An 18,574-nucleotide genomic window follows, 5' to 3' on the forward strand; every position below is an offset into this window, starting at 1 on the left:
ACATAGCTAATAAATATTGATAACCACAATCAATAAAACTTTGAAAGGTCTAGATGCCGATTATCCGTGACTTCAGCAATGCGCTTACGACATAAACCTTGCAAAGTATTCCAAAAAGTTTAGTAAAAGCTCTTGACATTGTACACGTTCCTAAATGCGTTCTATACGTAGTGGATACGCAAAATAAAAGTAATTCGGGTATCGAAAAAATCGAGTACGTTTTTCTTATACATGTCATATAAATGTTGCCAGAAATAATCAATTAAATAAGCAAGCATATATTTTGAGCAATAAAGTGCAAGTTCTTAAGTTTTTTTTTTAAATGCTATTCTAAAAATGCTATTTTATCAATGACGTGGTAACGTTTGTTAAAAATTAATATTTGCATAGAACTTTAAATTGAAATATTCAAACAAACGTCAAAGTGTGCATTAATATTGTAAAAATTGTATTCCAAAATGTATCAAAAGCTTTAGCAATTTTTTTTACAATGTAAAGGTATTGAAAGCTCTGAGACAGCACTGCAATCGTATTAATACCGTACTTAAAATATTTATAAAGCATTATTGAAGTCACGGTATGTGTCGAGATTTTAAGATTTGGCACTTCGAACATAAGAACTAAAATATGGCAAAACCCATAGTTTTTTAGAGGCTTGGTTTAGTTTTTGCAAGTGAATTGAAACTTCAACTTGAAGCTCATCATCGACAACTGTAGTAAAAATTATTTAAAATTTTATTTCATATTTAAAACTTTTCCGCATACTATGAGAATTTAATCAAAATACAGAAATTTCTAGCACTGGTCGCCCATATTTAAAAAAAAAGAAGAACAGATAAGTGCAGGTGCAACGTCATTAAAATAAAATTTAGGATTGCTCTTGGATAAATTTTTGTCGAATTTTTCAAAGTAATTGCGTTATTTATGTTTTTTTAATTTTATTAAAAATCAATTAAATAAATAAAATATAAAATGTTCCGGGGGATTGAGAATTTGCATCAGGGAAATGATAACTAAAAAAAAAAATAATAAAAAGTAAAGAATATAAAAATTAAAAGGAAATTTAAGTATTTTTTATTTAATAAGTTTCCCTCTATAATAATTGGTGGGATCAAAGGTAAAAATTAATTTTTAGAAATCTATAAAAACGTATTTGCTTAAATATTTTTAATTAGTTGATTCTCACTACTCGTCTTAATTTTTTATATAATAAATCATAATCAAAGCTGACGGATTACAATATTTAATAGCTTTCGTTAAAGAAGCGTTCTAAGTAGTGTATATAAAGTGTAAAAATATTTGGGAAACAAACTAGGAATTACTCTGTGAATAACAATGGATCCTCATGCAATCAACTTGGAATTACCGGATCATTTGCGGGTATTTATTAAGAATATCAATTATTTATGTTAAAATAAATACTTGCTACTGAAATCGAAGCACAAACCACTTTAGAAGCAAGAAAATTTAATGGATTATAAAAGAAAGCGATTAACGAAATCAATTCAGAAATTTTCTTACTAGTTTTCTTGTACTTTTTTCTATTTATTCAAATTCCCCTTGGTCTTTATCTCCAAAGGAACGCGAATAAATAGACTCAGGGTTATATGCTTAGAACGTTTTAACAAAAATGTGAGAAATAAATTTGTTAATATGCCAATTTGAACCGGATTAAGACGCTTGTTGAAACCGGAAATGTTCTTTTAATTGGCTTTAGAATTTTTCGATTCTGAAATAATATTCGCTTATATACTAACAAATTATATAATTAGTGAATAGATTATAGAAAATTTCTTCCTTGAAAACTACATCAATCTAATTTGTGCTCTGATTATAAATTTTTTTTGTTGAAGTAATTCCAAAATTTAAAAAATTTTTATTAGAAAAGAAAAAAATCAAAAGTCGAAGAACCAGAACCACCACAAGAGAGACGATCTTCTGCTTTGAAAGCTATTGAAGAAATTTTTAATCCAACATTTAAAAAACCAGAAACATTCGGAGAATATATTGCCCCAGATATTGTAACTGCAGATGATGTTGAAGCACTAAATGAATTAGATGAAAGAAAAATATTTGAATTGAAAGAGGTAAGAGCGTTTAATTTACCGTAATTGAAGAAATAAAGGACAGTTTGTAATTTGAATTGACAAAATAATTTATAATAGGCATTTTCAATGTTTGACATGGACAATGATGGTATAATATCAGAAGAAGATTTAAGATCAACATATGTTGCAACTGGCAAAGAAGTTGATGATGAAGAAATTAAAATGATGATGGAAGAAGCAATGCAACCAATTAATTTTGATTCATTTGTTATGCTAATGGGATACAAAACAATAGAATTAGATCCTGAAGATGTTTTATTAGAAGCTTGGAGTAAATGGGATATAAATGGTACCGGTCTAATTGACGAAGATAGGTGTTTTATTTTTTTATTTTAATATTCTATAAATCAGTGGCCTCAAACACAAACCGCCTAACTCGAGTTAAGACAAAAATGAGATATGTTTACCAGCGAATTCTCCGTTTTGAGTTTCATATGCTCACAAAATTTGGTGGTTCTACGACTGTTGTAGCCGGAGTTATTGTCGAATTCACACATGACCTAACTCGAAATGGCAACAATGTGCACTTGCACTAATCGCCTAAATCGAGTTAAGATCAGAAAACATCTTTTTTATGTTTTTGACAAACCACTTATTTCGAGATAGGCTGTTGTTGCAAATCAAAATTAGTGACATTTTTTTTTATTTGTATGAATTTTTACAACCGCTTATCTCGAGTTAGGCTTTTGTTGCAAAATTAATTTTGAATTTTTTTAAATACTAACTCGACATAAGCGATTTGTGTAAAATAATAATTGGTGGTTTTTTAAACTCATCTCGAGTTAGGCGATTATTGCAAATGCAATTATATTCCAAAAGGCTTCTTATGTCGAGTTAGGTTTTTATAACGCGTGCAAATAAGAACAATACATCGAAGTTAAGCGTTTAGTGTTCGAAATAATACATGATCAGTATAGAATATTTTTTAGTTTTTTATAATAAAAAATATTTTATAACGCTTAACATATTATTTTATGTGATATATAGTGTAGGTACTTTATGTCCATGGTTTAAAACTTGTTCACTATAGTTAAAATTAAATCTTACATTCAGCGACAAGTAAGATAGTTGTATTTTTTAACCCAAAATATAAAACATCTGCACAAGTTACCTGCATTATTAATGCTCTAATTACCCAAATATCCCATGTTTAAGATTTGAATTTTTTTATTTAACAAATAATCTTGTAGGTCATTTCGTGATTTACCTGCGACAAATGTTTTTTTCAATTGACGGAGTTCCCATGTTAAAATGACACGTGGCTAGCTACCTGATGGTAGATTGTTTTGCCTTTGTGGTCTACATAATTGTATTATTAAACAAAGTGTTGTCTTATTACGCCCTTGTAAAACACATGTTATTAGGAAGATAAAATTTTTGTGTTTAACAAGAGTTTTTATTTTAATTATTGTATTACAAAGCAATACTTTTATTATACACTAGTAAAACACATTTTGTTAGGAAATTCAAATTATTATAATTTGCAAGGGTTTTTTTTCAATAAATAAAACTGGTACATCTGGGAATAACAATATTTTGTTATACTTTTTATTACTCATTTCCGTGAGTTCAAATTTCTTCGATTTTCAAATATTTATGATATTTTTGTTATTTCGAAGGAAGTATTTTTTACAAAGACAGTTATTTATTATTGTTTTTAAATGTGCTTATGTTGGAAATTGTTAAATAATATAAAAATTATCCAATATAAACTTTATCCACGCTTAATCAATGTACGTTAAAAATTTTGGAACTTGCTATTCGAGCTGAAATGATTGTGGTGGATATTAGATGTATTGCAATATATTTGAAATTAACATAACGGATTCAAAGTGTTTTTAAGCATAGAAATTAGCGAAACTGGTTCTATAGTAAATAAACAAGTATCAACAGATCTTACTTTGAAAACCGAAGTTAATACAGTTTTGAAAACCGCAATTGACTTTGATCGTGGTGACTGTATTAATGATCCTGATTTTAAAATTGACAACATTCAAAAGCAAGTTTTCGAGTCCTATTGGGCATGTGAACATATCTGTAGAGATAAAAAAATATGAAAGGCTTTCTACTTTTATTCTTTTAAGAAAAATCCTTTTACAATTTGCCGAACGGTTAGAAAAATTCGCTTAATCTTTCGCGACCGGGCTTCCTCAATGCACTCAAGTACATGAACGCTCGAAACTGACTCGTGGTCAATTTGTATGGAGTCTTAATTGAAAAGTAAATGCTGACAGCTAAAATAAAAATGTCGTGCAAACTTACAATATTTTTTGTTTATTTGATAATCAAATACTTATATACTCTATGAAAGGAGAGCAAATTCTGAACCAATTTACTTTGCCACAACTTTTTACGGAGATCTATATACTTTTTACGGCAGAACTTGGAGAAAAACTGACGAACAAACCATTTTCTATACGTTAATAATACGTCTCCAAGATTTAATTTTGACAAGTATCGAATTATTATTTTCTATACGAGTTCGAGTTCAGTATCAAATTTGACATTTCATTACAGTAGTTGTAATGACTCACACTCGATTTCATTTTGTTTTTAATTTAAAAATTTTAATTAATTCGGATTTAGTATCATTATGAACAAGTAAGAAAGTCATATGGACTATAGTACATAAATAAAATAACAAACACAAAACTCATAAACTCATTTTAGAGATTACTTTATGTGCTCATTTTTACAATAATGTAACAACTTTGTCAGATCCGTTGCACAATGAAGCCTTTTTGTAATTGAATTACCTTTTGAAATTCTCTTAAGTGGAAAGAGTCGCACCACAGATTTCAAAAAATTGACTTCCAAAAATATTTTACAAGAACAGTTTATACAAAGATTTTTTATATTTTAAGACGAGGTGTTAACTAGTTAGATTTTCAAGACATGCTCCAAATTGAAGAAGAAGAGAAAATTAGTCCCAAAAAAGAAAAACTTAGAGTACTTGATGCAATTTTTTAATCTGTTGGTTTACAAATTTTACAAAACGATTAAGACTGGATATTTAGCAGATACTCATCCATATTTAGTTGGAGAATCCGAGAGAGAATAAAAGATACTGTCATCTTGCTTAAATTTAATGAAAAAATTATTTTTAAACTTTTAGAAATAATTGTTACTTGAAGTTTATTCATTTTTTACCTCAATTTATGTTTTTTATGACAATGATTTGAAAAAAAAGTGAAAAATCAAATAACGTACAAATAATACATATATTTCTTCCCTTTTTAGTATAACTTAAGTCACCTAAAACCATATTTTCAGTTTTGCAACAACAGCTTAAGTCGACTTAAGTTTGACGAAAATACAAAAGTAATTTTTCACAAATCGCCTAAGTCGAGTTATGCTTTGCAAAGTACTTTTTATAAATTTTGTATAACCGCCTATCTCACTTTTTTCATAATTATGAGAATACTATTAGTTGCTTTACTTCAGATTATGAGTTAATCGCTTCCTTTTTTAATTATCTTTCGATAAAAAAAAAAATTGGCTCAAAAAACTTCATAACTTTTTTCAAAATTTAATTTAAAGTTTAAAATGCATTTATCTCGAAATCACTAAAACAGACTTAAGTCGTTTGTGCTTGAAGCCACTGAAATTTTTACATTATAAAAGAGAAAAATGGAAAATAGCTACATACGCATTTATGCTCTTTTTTATCTATAATTGTAGAATTTTTTTCGATCTGATGCATAAAGGTGATAAATTTTCAAAAACTGAAGCAGTTGAGGCACTTAGAGAAGCACCATTGGCAAAACCAAAAAGTTTAGATGATCGTTCAAAATTAATTGATTATCAAGCATTTTGTAAAATGATTTGTGGTCTAAGGAAAAGAAGAGAACATGTTAAAGCCGAAGAACCAAACGAAAAAGAACCAGAATCAAGCGAAACAAGTTAAAAATTTAATTTTCTTGCTTTTGTTAAAAATTCTCTTCTGATAAGTTTCAAAACTAACTTTTAAGCATTACAAATAAATAATTAAAATATTATAAAATTGTTTTCTGTTTTGTTATTAAAACTTCGGGTTTCTATAGCCTAAGGGTCATTTTTAGTTGTACAATAAAGCAATTCTTTGGAGAACTGCTAAAACAATTTTATGGCCAATTTTATTTAATAAAGAAAATTACTGAAGTTTCTTACTGCGATGTAAACCGACGAGGCTAAATTAAAAATTTTCTATTGATAAAATTAAAATACTGGGTAAAAGCGCACAAAACTCTATTTCAAAATTATCAAATCGTCATACTGCAAAGTTGCAATGTTATGTGTGTTAGGCTTTAGAAAATTTATGTATAACACGATGTGTCATTGATATTTTTCCATATTATTACCAAATTGCATTTACAGACGCTACAATTTGCAAAATATATTAATATAATTTTTACAAATTTTATTAACAAGTGTAAGTTTTACTAAATTCAGATTACAGAACATTTTTCTATTATTTTAGGTGCTTAGATCAAATACACATATTTGAAAATTTACGTGAACCACATATTCAGGAAACAAATCAACCGGAAGATACAGTATGTTTTGAGAATGTTTATCAATTCCTACTAAAAAATTTTGAAACAAACTCAAATAAAACTTTATCAAATACAAAAACCTTTATTCACAATAGTCTTGGTGAAAATAAAATTAATAATATTAATGTACAATATAAAAATAATATTATTGAAGACACAAACCTTCATAAGCAATTCGATAGATTGCAAATAAATGGAAAAAATTCACCAATGAATTTTAATAGAGGAAATGAAGAATTTCATATTGAAAGTTCATCATCAATTTTTAGTTCAGGTAAAATTTAAAAATTTTAAAAATTATAAAAATAACAAAAATAATAAAAGTACAATTTGTCACTGACTTGAATTTGTAATAACAAAAAAAGGATTCAACATTGTTTTATAAAATTTTACTGTTATACATATAAAATTTAATATATTTCTGATTTTATGTTTTTAGTTTCTCATACTTTTTATTTTTGGTACTTACAAGTTTTTTTTGTTTTAATTTTGTTTTTTTTTTTTGCTGTACAGAAAAAGTTCTTGCTATGCGATTGATTTATGGGCACCTAAACCAAAATCAACCATTTGAAGTTATTGGAAAATTCAAGTTTATAGATAAAAGTAAAGTATATGTATACAATTTTATATACAAATATTTTTGTAGATTTATGTGATTATGTATAAGTGTGTAGCGATAACCAAAGAAATAACATTTTTTGTTGTAGGTGTTTTTTTGCATTATTCACCTTTGTTATGAACGTGTGTGTAGTAGAATTTCAATGGAATCTGACGTATATTTTTAACGTTATATTTCCGTGTAATTTGTTTTGTATTTAATTTTTGTTTTTCTGTTTTGTTTTAAATAACATGAAATTCAATTTGATTTCAATTGAATATTTAAAAAAAAATGGAATTGTTTTGTTTCTTGTTTACTTTTAGCGGATGGCTTCCTGTTTATTCAATATTTTAAGTTTTTTGTTTTATGTATAAATTGAATAGCAGCATTTATACATATATATATATGTATGGATTTATTTGCATTATATTATGTGAATATAAATTGTAACAAACTTGATTTTATTTATTTATATTTGTAGATCTATTCAAAACCGATGGAAATTTAGTACCGTCAACATTTTGTGACTATGAATTTTTACCTCATGTGCCAATCAAATTTGTCAACTATTCTAAGAGAATTGATTTTTATCAAGGTTTTAATATTAATAACGAATCAGATGTATGGAGATATTTTTATTCACCTAGATATCCAGCAAAATATCCAAATCATATAAAATGTTCATATATGTTTATTGGAGGGTAAGGTTCAAATATTTGAAGTTGTATATTGAAAATCTATGTGATTTAAAATTTTTAGAATTTTAAAATCAAAATTTCAAGTAAAAAAAAATTTAAATCTATTTTACCCACTTTAACATTGATCGCACTTTTTGCATAAAATATTTGGCAAAATTATATACTTGCAAGTTGCACAGGTTAAGCGCAAGAAAATTGGTCGGAACATTAATCGCTGTTTGGAATAGCAACGTTTTAAAAAATTTAATGGTCGTGCCAGTTAATTTAACGTTTTTCCAAAGAAGAAATTTGTAGAGAAAAGCAATAAGTACCCAATACTCATATTACCTTTTTGGAAACTACTTTTTTAAATTTTCAGATTTGAAATAAAAATTCATGCATTTATTGATTTTTATCTATATTCTAAATTTTGTTAAGAGTGAATAAGAAAGCAAATTGTACTACATATCTATTATGTACATAAATATGTATGGATTTGTTAACAAAATAAAATATGATATAGATATGGTTATCTGAGAATTTTTGTTTTTCGAATTTTTACAAAACATGATAGTTTCTCGTGTAGAGTATTTTGTATAAGTTTTCTATTCACATATTTGATGCCTTCCATATATTTTATATCTATTTAAAAATGGGATAAATTCTTCTCACAAATACAATTCAAATATCGTATAACAAATGCAATAACCACAACATCAAAATATTTTACCAATAAACGTTGACGTGATCTATGGTGTAAGAGAAGCGAGATTTAAAATTTTTACTACTTTTGATCTTGCAGAAGTATATAGGAAAAATTTGAAATTATTCATATTTTCTACTAAACAGTACAAATTTATATTATACACTATTAATTCGACCACCATGAAATTTTTTGAGAACTTCTGCGGTGATTTTTAAAAAAAAATTTTAAAAACCTATTGGTTTGGAAGCTATGGCGTATCTGGCGTAATGCCAGATTGGTCCTGTCTGTTGTTCATGCATGCTGGTCTTGGTCATGCAGAATGTTCATGCATTGTGATCATACAAGTTGGTCATGGCGATTGTTCATACATGCAACGCAGGCAAGTTGAACAGGCCGATTATTAATGCATATTGATTATGCCGGTTTTTCACACATATTTGTCATGCCATTTGCTCATACATACATGTTGGCCATTCGTTAAACAGGTTGATCTAGTAAATCAGCAATACGCGATTACTTATTCCGGTTAATGATACAATTTCGTCATACCAGTTGATCATGCCATCTACAGACTTGTCGTAGACTAATTTTAATAAATGTTAATCATTTTAATTTGAACAGATTTCAGAACCGAGTTGAAGTAATATTTGATGACATCCTCTTATTAACAGGACATAGCAGGTAATTTTAATTCAAAATTTAAACTAAAATTTTGTTTGATTTCCAAAATTGAAAACAAATTGGGATGCCTCACTTTCTACATAGAAATTAATTAATCCCCCACAATTTTTATATTTAATTTTTCATTCCTTTCATATTTTATAAATTCAAACTTCTTATTATGGCAATATGACAATAAAAGTAAACAATTAAGCATATAAACATTTAAGATATTACATTTAAGGTAAAGCAATGTGGAGGGATCGTTATTCGATTTAATGACAACTTAAAAATGAATAATTCAAAAACATAACTAAAATTAATTTATTAAGTAAGTTAATCCTACTTAATTCTAATATAAGTTAAATACTAGTTATTAAAGCAGTTAAATTAGTACATCCTTTGTTCATATGGAGACTCGATAAAGTTCATTCTTTAACAACTAAATAAAGATTATAAGTTGGTACATATAAGAGCGTCTGAAACAAAATTATTCTGTTCAAGAATATATTTCCACGGAATTATTAATATTTTGCGGTCGTTACCTATGAAGTGCTATAATGTTTAATGAAATTTGTCTTTCAAATAATTTTATAACCAAAGACCGCCAGTAGACCTTGTTACATTTTTGATCAAAATTTCCATCAAATACGTAAATAGTTTTAAGTTTACTTATGATATTTTGACTTCGTGTAATGCTGTTTACTAAGCTACGTAAATTTAATTCAAGCGTAAATGTGTGTGGTGTCTACAAAATAAATAACTTTCTTTTTTATTTACAATTAAACTTTCTCTTCAGTTATTGTCATATTTGCACTATGTGGGAGATTTATTATTACAACCTGTACAGATACAAGTTTTTTTTTTTGGCAATTTTCCATTTGTCTGACCAAACAAATATATGTGAAAAATACTAAAATCAATATTTATTTTTTTCCTTTTCTCTGTTTCATTAATTTCCTCAATTAAAGAATTTGATCTCATATTTTTATACAATTTTTTTTTCTCCTCATATCCATTTTTTATAATAACAATAATAATTCTCTTTATTTATTACATTTATATTGTATAGTTGTCTCGGACATACTGATAAAATAATCATATATGATGGTAAAACACCAGATAAATCATCAATAGTTGATGTAATTTGTAATGAAACACCTAGCCGTAAAATTATCAGTTCCGGACCAAATTTTCTTATTGAATTCGAAGCAAGTGCAAATCGTACATCATTTGGTTTCAGTGCCAGATATCGTTTCATTGATATTTTATTCAATAAAAAAAATAATTATTCAGAAAATCAACCAGGTATGTTTTATTATACTGATTATATAGTTAAATTACGTACATACATACTTAATATCGTTGTTATTATAATAATGGCATAATTATATTTTCTCGAAATCTTTATTTATTATAATAATAACATTCCATTCGAGAAATAATAATTACATGTTATAATGACGAGCAAAGAGCTGAGATAGATTATGTAATGCCTTACTGCATACATGTGGTTATAAGTACTATATATTATGTTCATACCTACGTTTATTATAAAAGTATTGTAGCAACTTAGCAGTAAAACCTATATTGTAGATAATTGTGATTAAAAGGAAAAGTAAAGACAATTATTTTTATTTTTGAAAGGATCCCGCCGTGAGGACATAAATAAGTTTTAATATTTGATTGAAGGTGCAAAAAAAAAAAAAAATGTTTTTGCAAATGATGTAATGAATTTGTATTTTGATTCATTCATTTTTTAAAGAAATTTCAAAATATACCAACTTTGGAAGAATGCCTACGTTATGCTTATGAAATACATACAGGTTTTGTGAAAAGGTGGATGTTTTTAAAAATACATTTTGGACAGCCATCTGAGTATGTATAAGAGCAAACCAGTTGAAAGTGGGCTAATCAAAAAGCATTTCACGTGATCAGAATCAAAAAGCATTTCACGTAGTAAAAATCCAAAGTTAAATCTGCGTCGGAGGAAAGATCTACTATATCTTCGACATTTGAATGTCGGACTATAATATCAACGATTTGTGTATTTGTGAGAACGGCTACGAGTATATATGGTAACTGTTTAATTGACAAACATATTAGGATGGCCCAACGAATGACTTTTCTCTGTGGCAAGGAGATGATTGTGATCCATTTCATACATATCATACTTATAATATTATACTGATTAGGTCATATTAGTTTTGTGAGAAGACCTTCAGTTTCTCTAAGAAGAATCCTTTGTAACATTGTACATCTAACCGTTACATGAGTTCTCTGAAAAGTCCCATTATTGTATAATTTATGTACACACCTACAATATCACTACTACTTACTTTCAATATTAAATCAGATAACCAGCAAATATTTTTTTTTTTGCTCTTATTACAGTTGACAACAAGCAAACTTTTGTAATACCACAAAAACCAAAAAATAAAACAAATTCTTTTATAATAATTGGAAATAATAAAAATGATTTTAGAAATGACATCACTAACAACAATATCAATAATACATCAAATTCAAGGATAAATATTAATATTCAAAATAATAATATAAAACCGACAATGTCGGTAACAACAAAATCTGCAACAGAATCAACAACAACAGCAAAAATTACATTAACAACATTTCTTTATAAAACTGTAAAAGGAGAAGTTGTCAAAAGTAACAACAACAACAACAACTATAATAATGATAATAGCAATAAGAATACCACATTTACCACAAATACCACTCCCATAACTATAAACATAAAAGTTCCAATGAATATTAAGCCAAATGTAACCACAGTCTTGAATACAACATCGTCTATTGATGTACAAAATAAAACTAAAACAACATCAAAATTAATACTGGAGAATATAGAACCGTTATGGCCATCAGGTAAGTTAATTATTATTACATACATAATTATTATTATTATTACAAAATTTTATTCTAAATCCTTTGCAAATACATATTTAATGTTAGAGATAATGATTTTGTGTATTTGAATTATGTATATGTAAAATTTTCCTGGAACAAAATATCATTATTGCTTATTCATAGTCTTCCTGTAAAAAATAGCCGTTCTGAACCGGTAAACAATAATTAATACAAGAAACCTCAAGATAATTTCATTGGAAACGAGATATATTTGTTGGTATAATGAATATTGGAATTTAATAGTGTACCAAATTTGGAAATTTCAGCGTATTAAAACTTTTAAAATATTTTATAAGTTGTGGTGAATTTTTACTCTTTCAACATTATTTTTTACTTTGATATAGAATCATGTATTTCGAATACTTAAAATTTATACGAGTACGAGTATTAGAAATTTCTTAAAGCTTTTAATAACTTCGTCATTTTCATTTGAACCACAATTTTATCATGAAATGAAAAGTATGAAGTTATATATAGAGTTACTTGCTGAACAAATTTTATAGGATTGCTCAAAAATCTTACGATTTCTAATGTAATTGGATTTCAACGTAGTGTGGGTGTTTGTTACAGTTGTTATGCTATTGTTATCTTTGTGGTTTTCTTTGTTTTATAAAATTTTTTTCAAAATAAAAATTAAAATTCGTTTTGAAAATTAATGACATAGCTTAACTTTTTAAAATGAAATTTAAAGTATTGTTTTGAGGAAATTTTAAAGTAAAATGATCGCTTAAGTGAATCTTTAATTCTTAGGTTCTTAGAATCACGTCGAGCCATATAGGATCTTTTGTAATTCTCATCCCCTCCTACATTAGCACTATAATATATAAGTCCCTGAAAAATTGTAGTATAACCTGGATGTAATGGGCTTCAATGCATTCCCTTAGAATTTTGGATCCATGTACTTATATCAGACGAGATAGCCCCAAATACTTATTACTATTTCAGTAAATAATAAAAATATTACTGAAATAGTAATATTTACGCCTTCGCGATACACACCCCTGCCAACTCCTTCATTGCTTTTGGACCCATCCGTGTAGAAGATCACGGATCCAGGACCGGGTTGCGGACCTCCCTCGCCCCAGATCTGCCTTTCGAGTAGATTCACAACCTACGTTTTTCACCTTCGGACCAAAGTACATGGACAGCCACATGTACTGAAGGCTGCTGATCTCTCTCATAATACTGAGGTGGCGCAGGTATTCACAATGCTCCCTTCATGACCTTCTTCTTATAATGAGCATGAAGCAGGGTCATGCCCAAGAGAGCCTCCATCCATCGAGGATATTTAGAGTTAACCAAGTAGGGCATTTCCTCACATTTATTTATACTTATATAAATAATTTACTACAAAAAGGGTAAGTATGAGAAGAAGTTTAGTGAATGGTGGATTTCTTTCTTAATTCACGAGTGCGTTAATTTCATTACTGTTTTGCAAGAATATTTCATAAAATTTCTTTGAAATCGTGAATTTTACAAAAAAATGAATTTAAATTTAAATTACACAAGTTATTTTTTTCACATACAATTAAAGTAAACTGTGCGTTTTCATGGGCTTTTATTGAACAAAAAGGAATTAAATTTGACCACATTGGATAAATATTAAATTTTTAATTTTGTTTCCCTTCTCAATTCTACCATGAAATTCATTTTAAATTTTTTTTTATTGTATGTTACCAAATTTTTTAGGTTTAGTAATTAGAAAACCTAAAAATTCCAATTTTCCAACTAAATAGTATTTCGATTTGCATGAATAATAATATTTTTAATTCGAAATTGAATGCTTACAGAAATTTTCGGAAAAATATTACAAATTATTAGGATGGGAAATTTTATTAAATTTTTTTTTTTGCAATGCGATTTTTGAATATTTTATGCTGCAAATTGTAATTTAAGTCAGGGAAAAAAATATTCAACGCAAAGTTAAAATAGATTTGCTCTTTTCGCAGAAAATGTAAAATTTTTCTAAAACGGTTGATTCTTTTAATTTTTAAATTGTATTTTGATGTTTAAATTACTTAAAATTTCTATTGAAATTTCAAATTAAAATTTTAAATAATTTTGTCATTGTTATTGCCAAAAGAACAACTGATTACCAATCATGATTTCCAGTAACATGTTCTAATAAAGTACTTCTTTCCAAAATTTTTAAACCTAATCCTAGTATTTTTATTAAATTTCTTTAAAATGATAAAGAAAAATTTTACCTCCTTGGAGACCTAATGTTTTATTAACTAAAGCGGGTTATAAGATATTTGCTTTACCTTCTGTTATAAATAATGCTATGGTGACAAATTTTTTGCGCAATTTATCGTCTGGTAGATCGTTTCAGATGGAGAGTTTAAGAGTTTGATGCATTATATTCAATTTTTATTTAACATATTTAAAGGTTTGTGATATATTAATTATATTTTCTAGGACAGATATTAAGATATACAACATTGGATATATTTTAATTATATAAATTCGACAAGATTATGAATCGCAGATTCTTTATGTATTATCTGCAACTGTATAATATCTGCATCATTGATCATCATTTTAATTATTTTTGTTTATACCAGCATTTGTGCGAAACAGAGCAATGTATGGGTAAGCTAATAGTGGAAGCTTTTTTCGCCGTATTTTCGCCGTAAATTTTTTGAATTTTTTCTGCGACATTACTACCGTTAAAATATTGCATGGATTTTATTTAGCCATACTGTAAAATTTATAATATATTCTTTTAGTTATGTACAAACACGATTAAACTTTTTGACACTACTTAGGGGATAAATTCCACTCTGAATACATTCTCACACCCTATATTGCTTCTCTTAGATTTCTACAAAAGAGTGAATTTATTACTAACACTATAATATGAGCATTGCTGTTCAACACCACTTACCTGTATTAATAATTTACCATATCTATACTTATTATATAAAAACGGATGTATATATATGTAAAAACAGGTGATAAGGAAAGTACCAATAAATTTCATGTAAAATACATATTGGAATTTTATGGCTATCAAGAGGAAAAAGTTGAATCAGGACAGAAATTTTATTCGCGAAAAAAAAAATTGGTCTTTCTTTTCCGTCCTTTGCACATAATTTTTTTTTTCAACTATAACCTAATAAAGAAAATAAACGGAAAATTTTAAAAGGAAATTCCGTTCTAAATGTTGAAAGTGTTATGAAAGAAAGTTTTTTATTATATATGCAATTTTTTTTTTACACCTTAATCAGGAAAAGTTCGTTTTATAAAAGAAAAAAAAGAGTACAGAAAGAACAGGAGATTAAAAATGGAAAATGAAATTAATAACGGAAAAATGTTTGAAGGTAATGAAATTTTTCTTTTCTTAAGAAAGCGAATTATATTAAAATCTGGACTAACTAAATTCATACAAGAATTAATCAGGGAAAAAATTATAAGATTATATTATGGCAAAAATAAGTTCAGTGTATTAGGCAGAGTGTGTTGTGATTAAGGGAAGAACGGTACCTTTGGAAAACTCATAACGTGGTCTCACATATAAAGGTATTAACAGGTTTTAAATAGGAGGTATTACAAATATTAACAGGTTAAAATTTTTAGGAATTAAGGATTTGCTTATAGCGGTGTATAATTAATTGTACGAGTTATCCACATGTTGCTATTCACATATTGGGTATAATTTGTAAAGTAAGAAATAAAAGTGTGGATGCAAATGGTGCTTTACCAAAAAAATAGGATTATTAGAAAATAATTATTGTGTATTTGATATTTCTGAGTGTTTGCTAGGCGTTTCTATCTAAAATTTCAACATTTTACTTTTTCACCTATTACTGTTTATTTGCAGTTAAACAAACTTTTTCCGCCAATATTATTTATTTACAAGGTTAAATAGAAATTTATTATAGTTTTTCTAATTTTTATTACCAAAATGGCATTATTGAATTACCATCAAAATTTATTGTTTTCCAGTTTAATTTTATTTATTTGATTCTCTATTCGTGTTGATATTGCGGTATTTACATTGTATTATTTCATATATATTAAGCAACATTATTCCAATAAATAATACAAAAAAATTTTATATTTGCACACCTTAAATTAAATAATATTCTAACTCTTTTCACGCCTTTTCGAAATTAGTAATATTGAGTAGAATTAAGTGCAATAAATTTAATTTCTAGTCATCATGAAGGTTTTTGTTTTTGTAAATTAACTTACAAAATGGATTTAAATAGAAATTATGAATAAATTTGCAAACTTGAATTAGAACTTGTGTATTTTAAGCTCTTCATAATTATTGTATTAATACAGGTGGAGCGAGAAAATTATTTACTTAATAGAAAAGTAGTTATCTTGTATAGAAAATTAAAGTCTCCATAATTCTGCATTTTTAGAACTTTTATACAAAATAAAACTGGAAATCAATAAAAATTTGGCTCTACAATAAACGCAAAGAAAAAAATATAATTAAAAATTCTTCCATATAAAGAAAATTCACCTTTAAAATATTCAATTTTCACCATTTTTTTTATATTTGTTCAACCCAGTTTTATAAAAAGGATATTGAAAAAATGGTTCCTTCATTATAATTAATATTATGCGGTGCTAATTAATTATAAATTTTAATTTTTCATTTTAATTCCATTTTGCATTTTATTTTATGAATTTATAATATTAATTTCCGTTCTAAATGCTTAAGGTGTTTAATATTTTTTTTTGTTATAACTTCGTAGAAAATTTAAAAGCGTACAAATTATTTTTAATATTAATTTAATAATGAAAGATCAAGGAGTACGTGACCAGTAATAAAAGTTATTTGAAATTCAGAATTATTTTTGATTAATAATGCTGCCGATTAATTATAAGAAATTCCAACTTAACAAGTAAAAGTTTCTTAAGAAGGAATTCCATTGGAAACAATTTTTGAACAGCAATGTAACATAAACTTAAAAACTCGAAATAAGGTTTCAATATTATTTAACACCCATAATTTTTTTAGCCTCTAATAAATCTGAAATTGCCCTATTAATTCAGAAGAATTCTTTTATACTATAATTAAAGTGAATAAGTTCAAATGTAACAGGTGTTAAGCACCTATACTACCTATTTTCTTATTAGCTTTAAATTAAATTTTAAAAAAAAACAAATTTTATAATAAATTAAATCTTGTTACAAAAAAAAGATTTTCTTGCTCTACTATTGCAATTTTTGAATTAAAAGAAAAAAACTTCTTTTCTCCTTGAATGAAAGAAGAAAAAAACTAAAAATCTTTTATCTTAAATTATAAAATTTAAGATTTCTCTTTAATTGAATCAAAATCAATGCTTGTAATTTTATAACATTAATCTTATAAATCTATAAAAAAAATCTAGTTTTTTTTTTTCCCATCTCTCTAATAAATTTTAATCCTTCTAACTTTGAAGTAAGAACTTTTCAACATTCACACTTTATTTTTTATTCTGTATTATAAAATAGGGATGTCGAATGGATGATTTAACGCACACATGTGGTTTGTTTGAAAAATGAGTTTTAAAGGTAAACAGAACAAATGTTTCAATTGCAATAATGAATTTTTTATTAAAACTTAATTTCCAATTAAACAGCTTGAATTTCTTCAATTAGTTCGCTCAAATTTATTGAGATGAAATTCAATGTTCAAATGCCCGAACAATAGTATTTCAACACAAATTATGTAGGAATTGAATATACTATTGCATGCAAACACAATAATGTGGACTTATTGAATATTGAATAATTTCAACGTAGTTGGGATATTTTGTCTCATAAAAATTTATGAGGGCTAGAAAAATAGCTGAGCGCAGTGTTTTCAAAACATCAATGAAAAATCGTTTAAAAACGCATTATAATAAATAGCTTTTTTCTTTAAGTATATTGCATATTTATTAAAACTCAAGGTAGATGCTGAACTATTGTTAAGCATAATAATTCGCTTAATAATTCTAGATTTGGTTTGGCCACAGAAGTGTATAGAAATTTTTCAATATAAGTTGGTAATCTTGTTGAAATTTTCTTTTTTTTTCATTTTATTACACTTTATTACATTTACAATTTTCTCTTAATGTTCTTTTCAACCGAATGAAAGAATCTTGTATAAAGAAAAATTTTAAAATGAAAGTTAAAAATTGATAAGAACTTGAAACAATTTTCGAGCGTTTATATGTAGCACAAAAAAAAAACTTAACACGTTCCTGAACTTGATGAGTTCAAATTAAAATAAAATTATTTTAAATAATTTAGAAATTCAACATTGAATTTCTGAAAACCAGTGAAACAATAAAGGTAATTATAACTTGTTTTTTCTTTAGCCTATCTAGAATCGTTAAAAACTTCATTAAATTTAATTGTTATTATAAATATTT

The 18,574-nt window shown here is 26.5% G+C and overlaps 2 protein-coding genes across 2 annotated transcripts in view; both read left to right on the forward strand.

Moving 5' to 3' along the window:
* Positions 1–18,574, forward strand: part of LOC129612009 (uncharacterized) — a 47,689-nt gene that overhangs the window by 8,683 nt on the left and 20,432 nt on the right. The window contains exons 3-10 of the mRNA XM_055525452.1: positions 6,568–6,917; positions 7,157–7,246; positions 7,723–7,942; positions 8,872–9,003; positions 9,246–9,305; positions 10,357–10,592; positions 11,679–12,173; positions 15,446–15,538. Of these exons, the coding sequence (XP_055381427.1) occupies positions 6,568–6,917; positions 7,157–7,246; positions 7,723–7,942; positions 8,872–9,003; positions 9,246–9,305; positions 10,357–10,592; positions 11,679–12,173; positions 15,446–15,538 (1,676 nt within the window). The remainder of the gene's footprint in view (positions 1–6,567; positions 6,918–7,156; positions 7,247–7,722; positions 7,943–8,871; positions 9,004–9,245; positions 9,306–10,356; positions 10,593–11,678; positions 12,174–15,445; positions 15,539–18,574) is intronic.
* On the forward strand, positions 1,188–6,095 carry LOC129611876 (myosin regulatory light chain, smooth muscle). The gene is made up of 4 exons (XM_055525286.1): positions 1,188–1,380; positions 1,884–2,087; positions 2,166–2,422; positions 5,790–6,095. Exons 1-4 carry the CDS (start codon positions 1,336–1,338, stop codon positions 6,013–6,015), a joined length of 732 nt encoding a protein of 243 aa, XP_055381261.1. The 5' UTR covers positions 1,188–1,335; the 3' UTR covers positions 6,016–6,095.

This window comes from Condylostylus longicornis, unplaced genomic scaffold (genome assembly GCF_029603195.1).
Source record: "Condylostylus longicornis isolate FDR11 unplaced genomic scaffold, ASM2960319v2 ptg000055l, whole genome shotgun sequence".
Lineage (NCBI taxonomy): Eukaryota > Metazoa > Arthropoda > Insecta > Diptera > Dolichopodidae > Condylostylus > Condylostylus longicornis.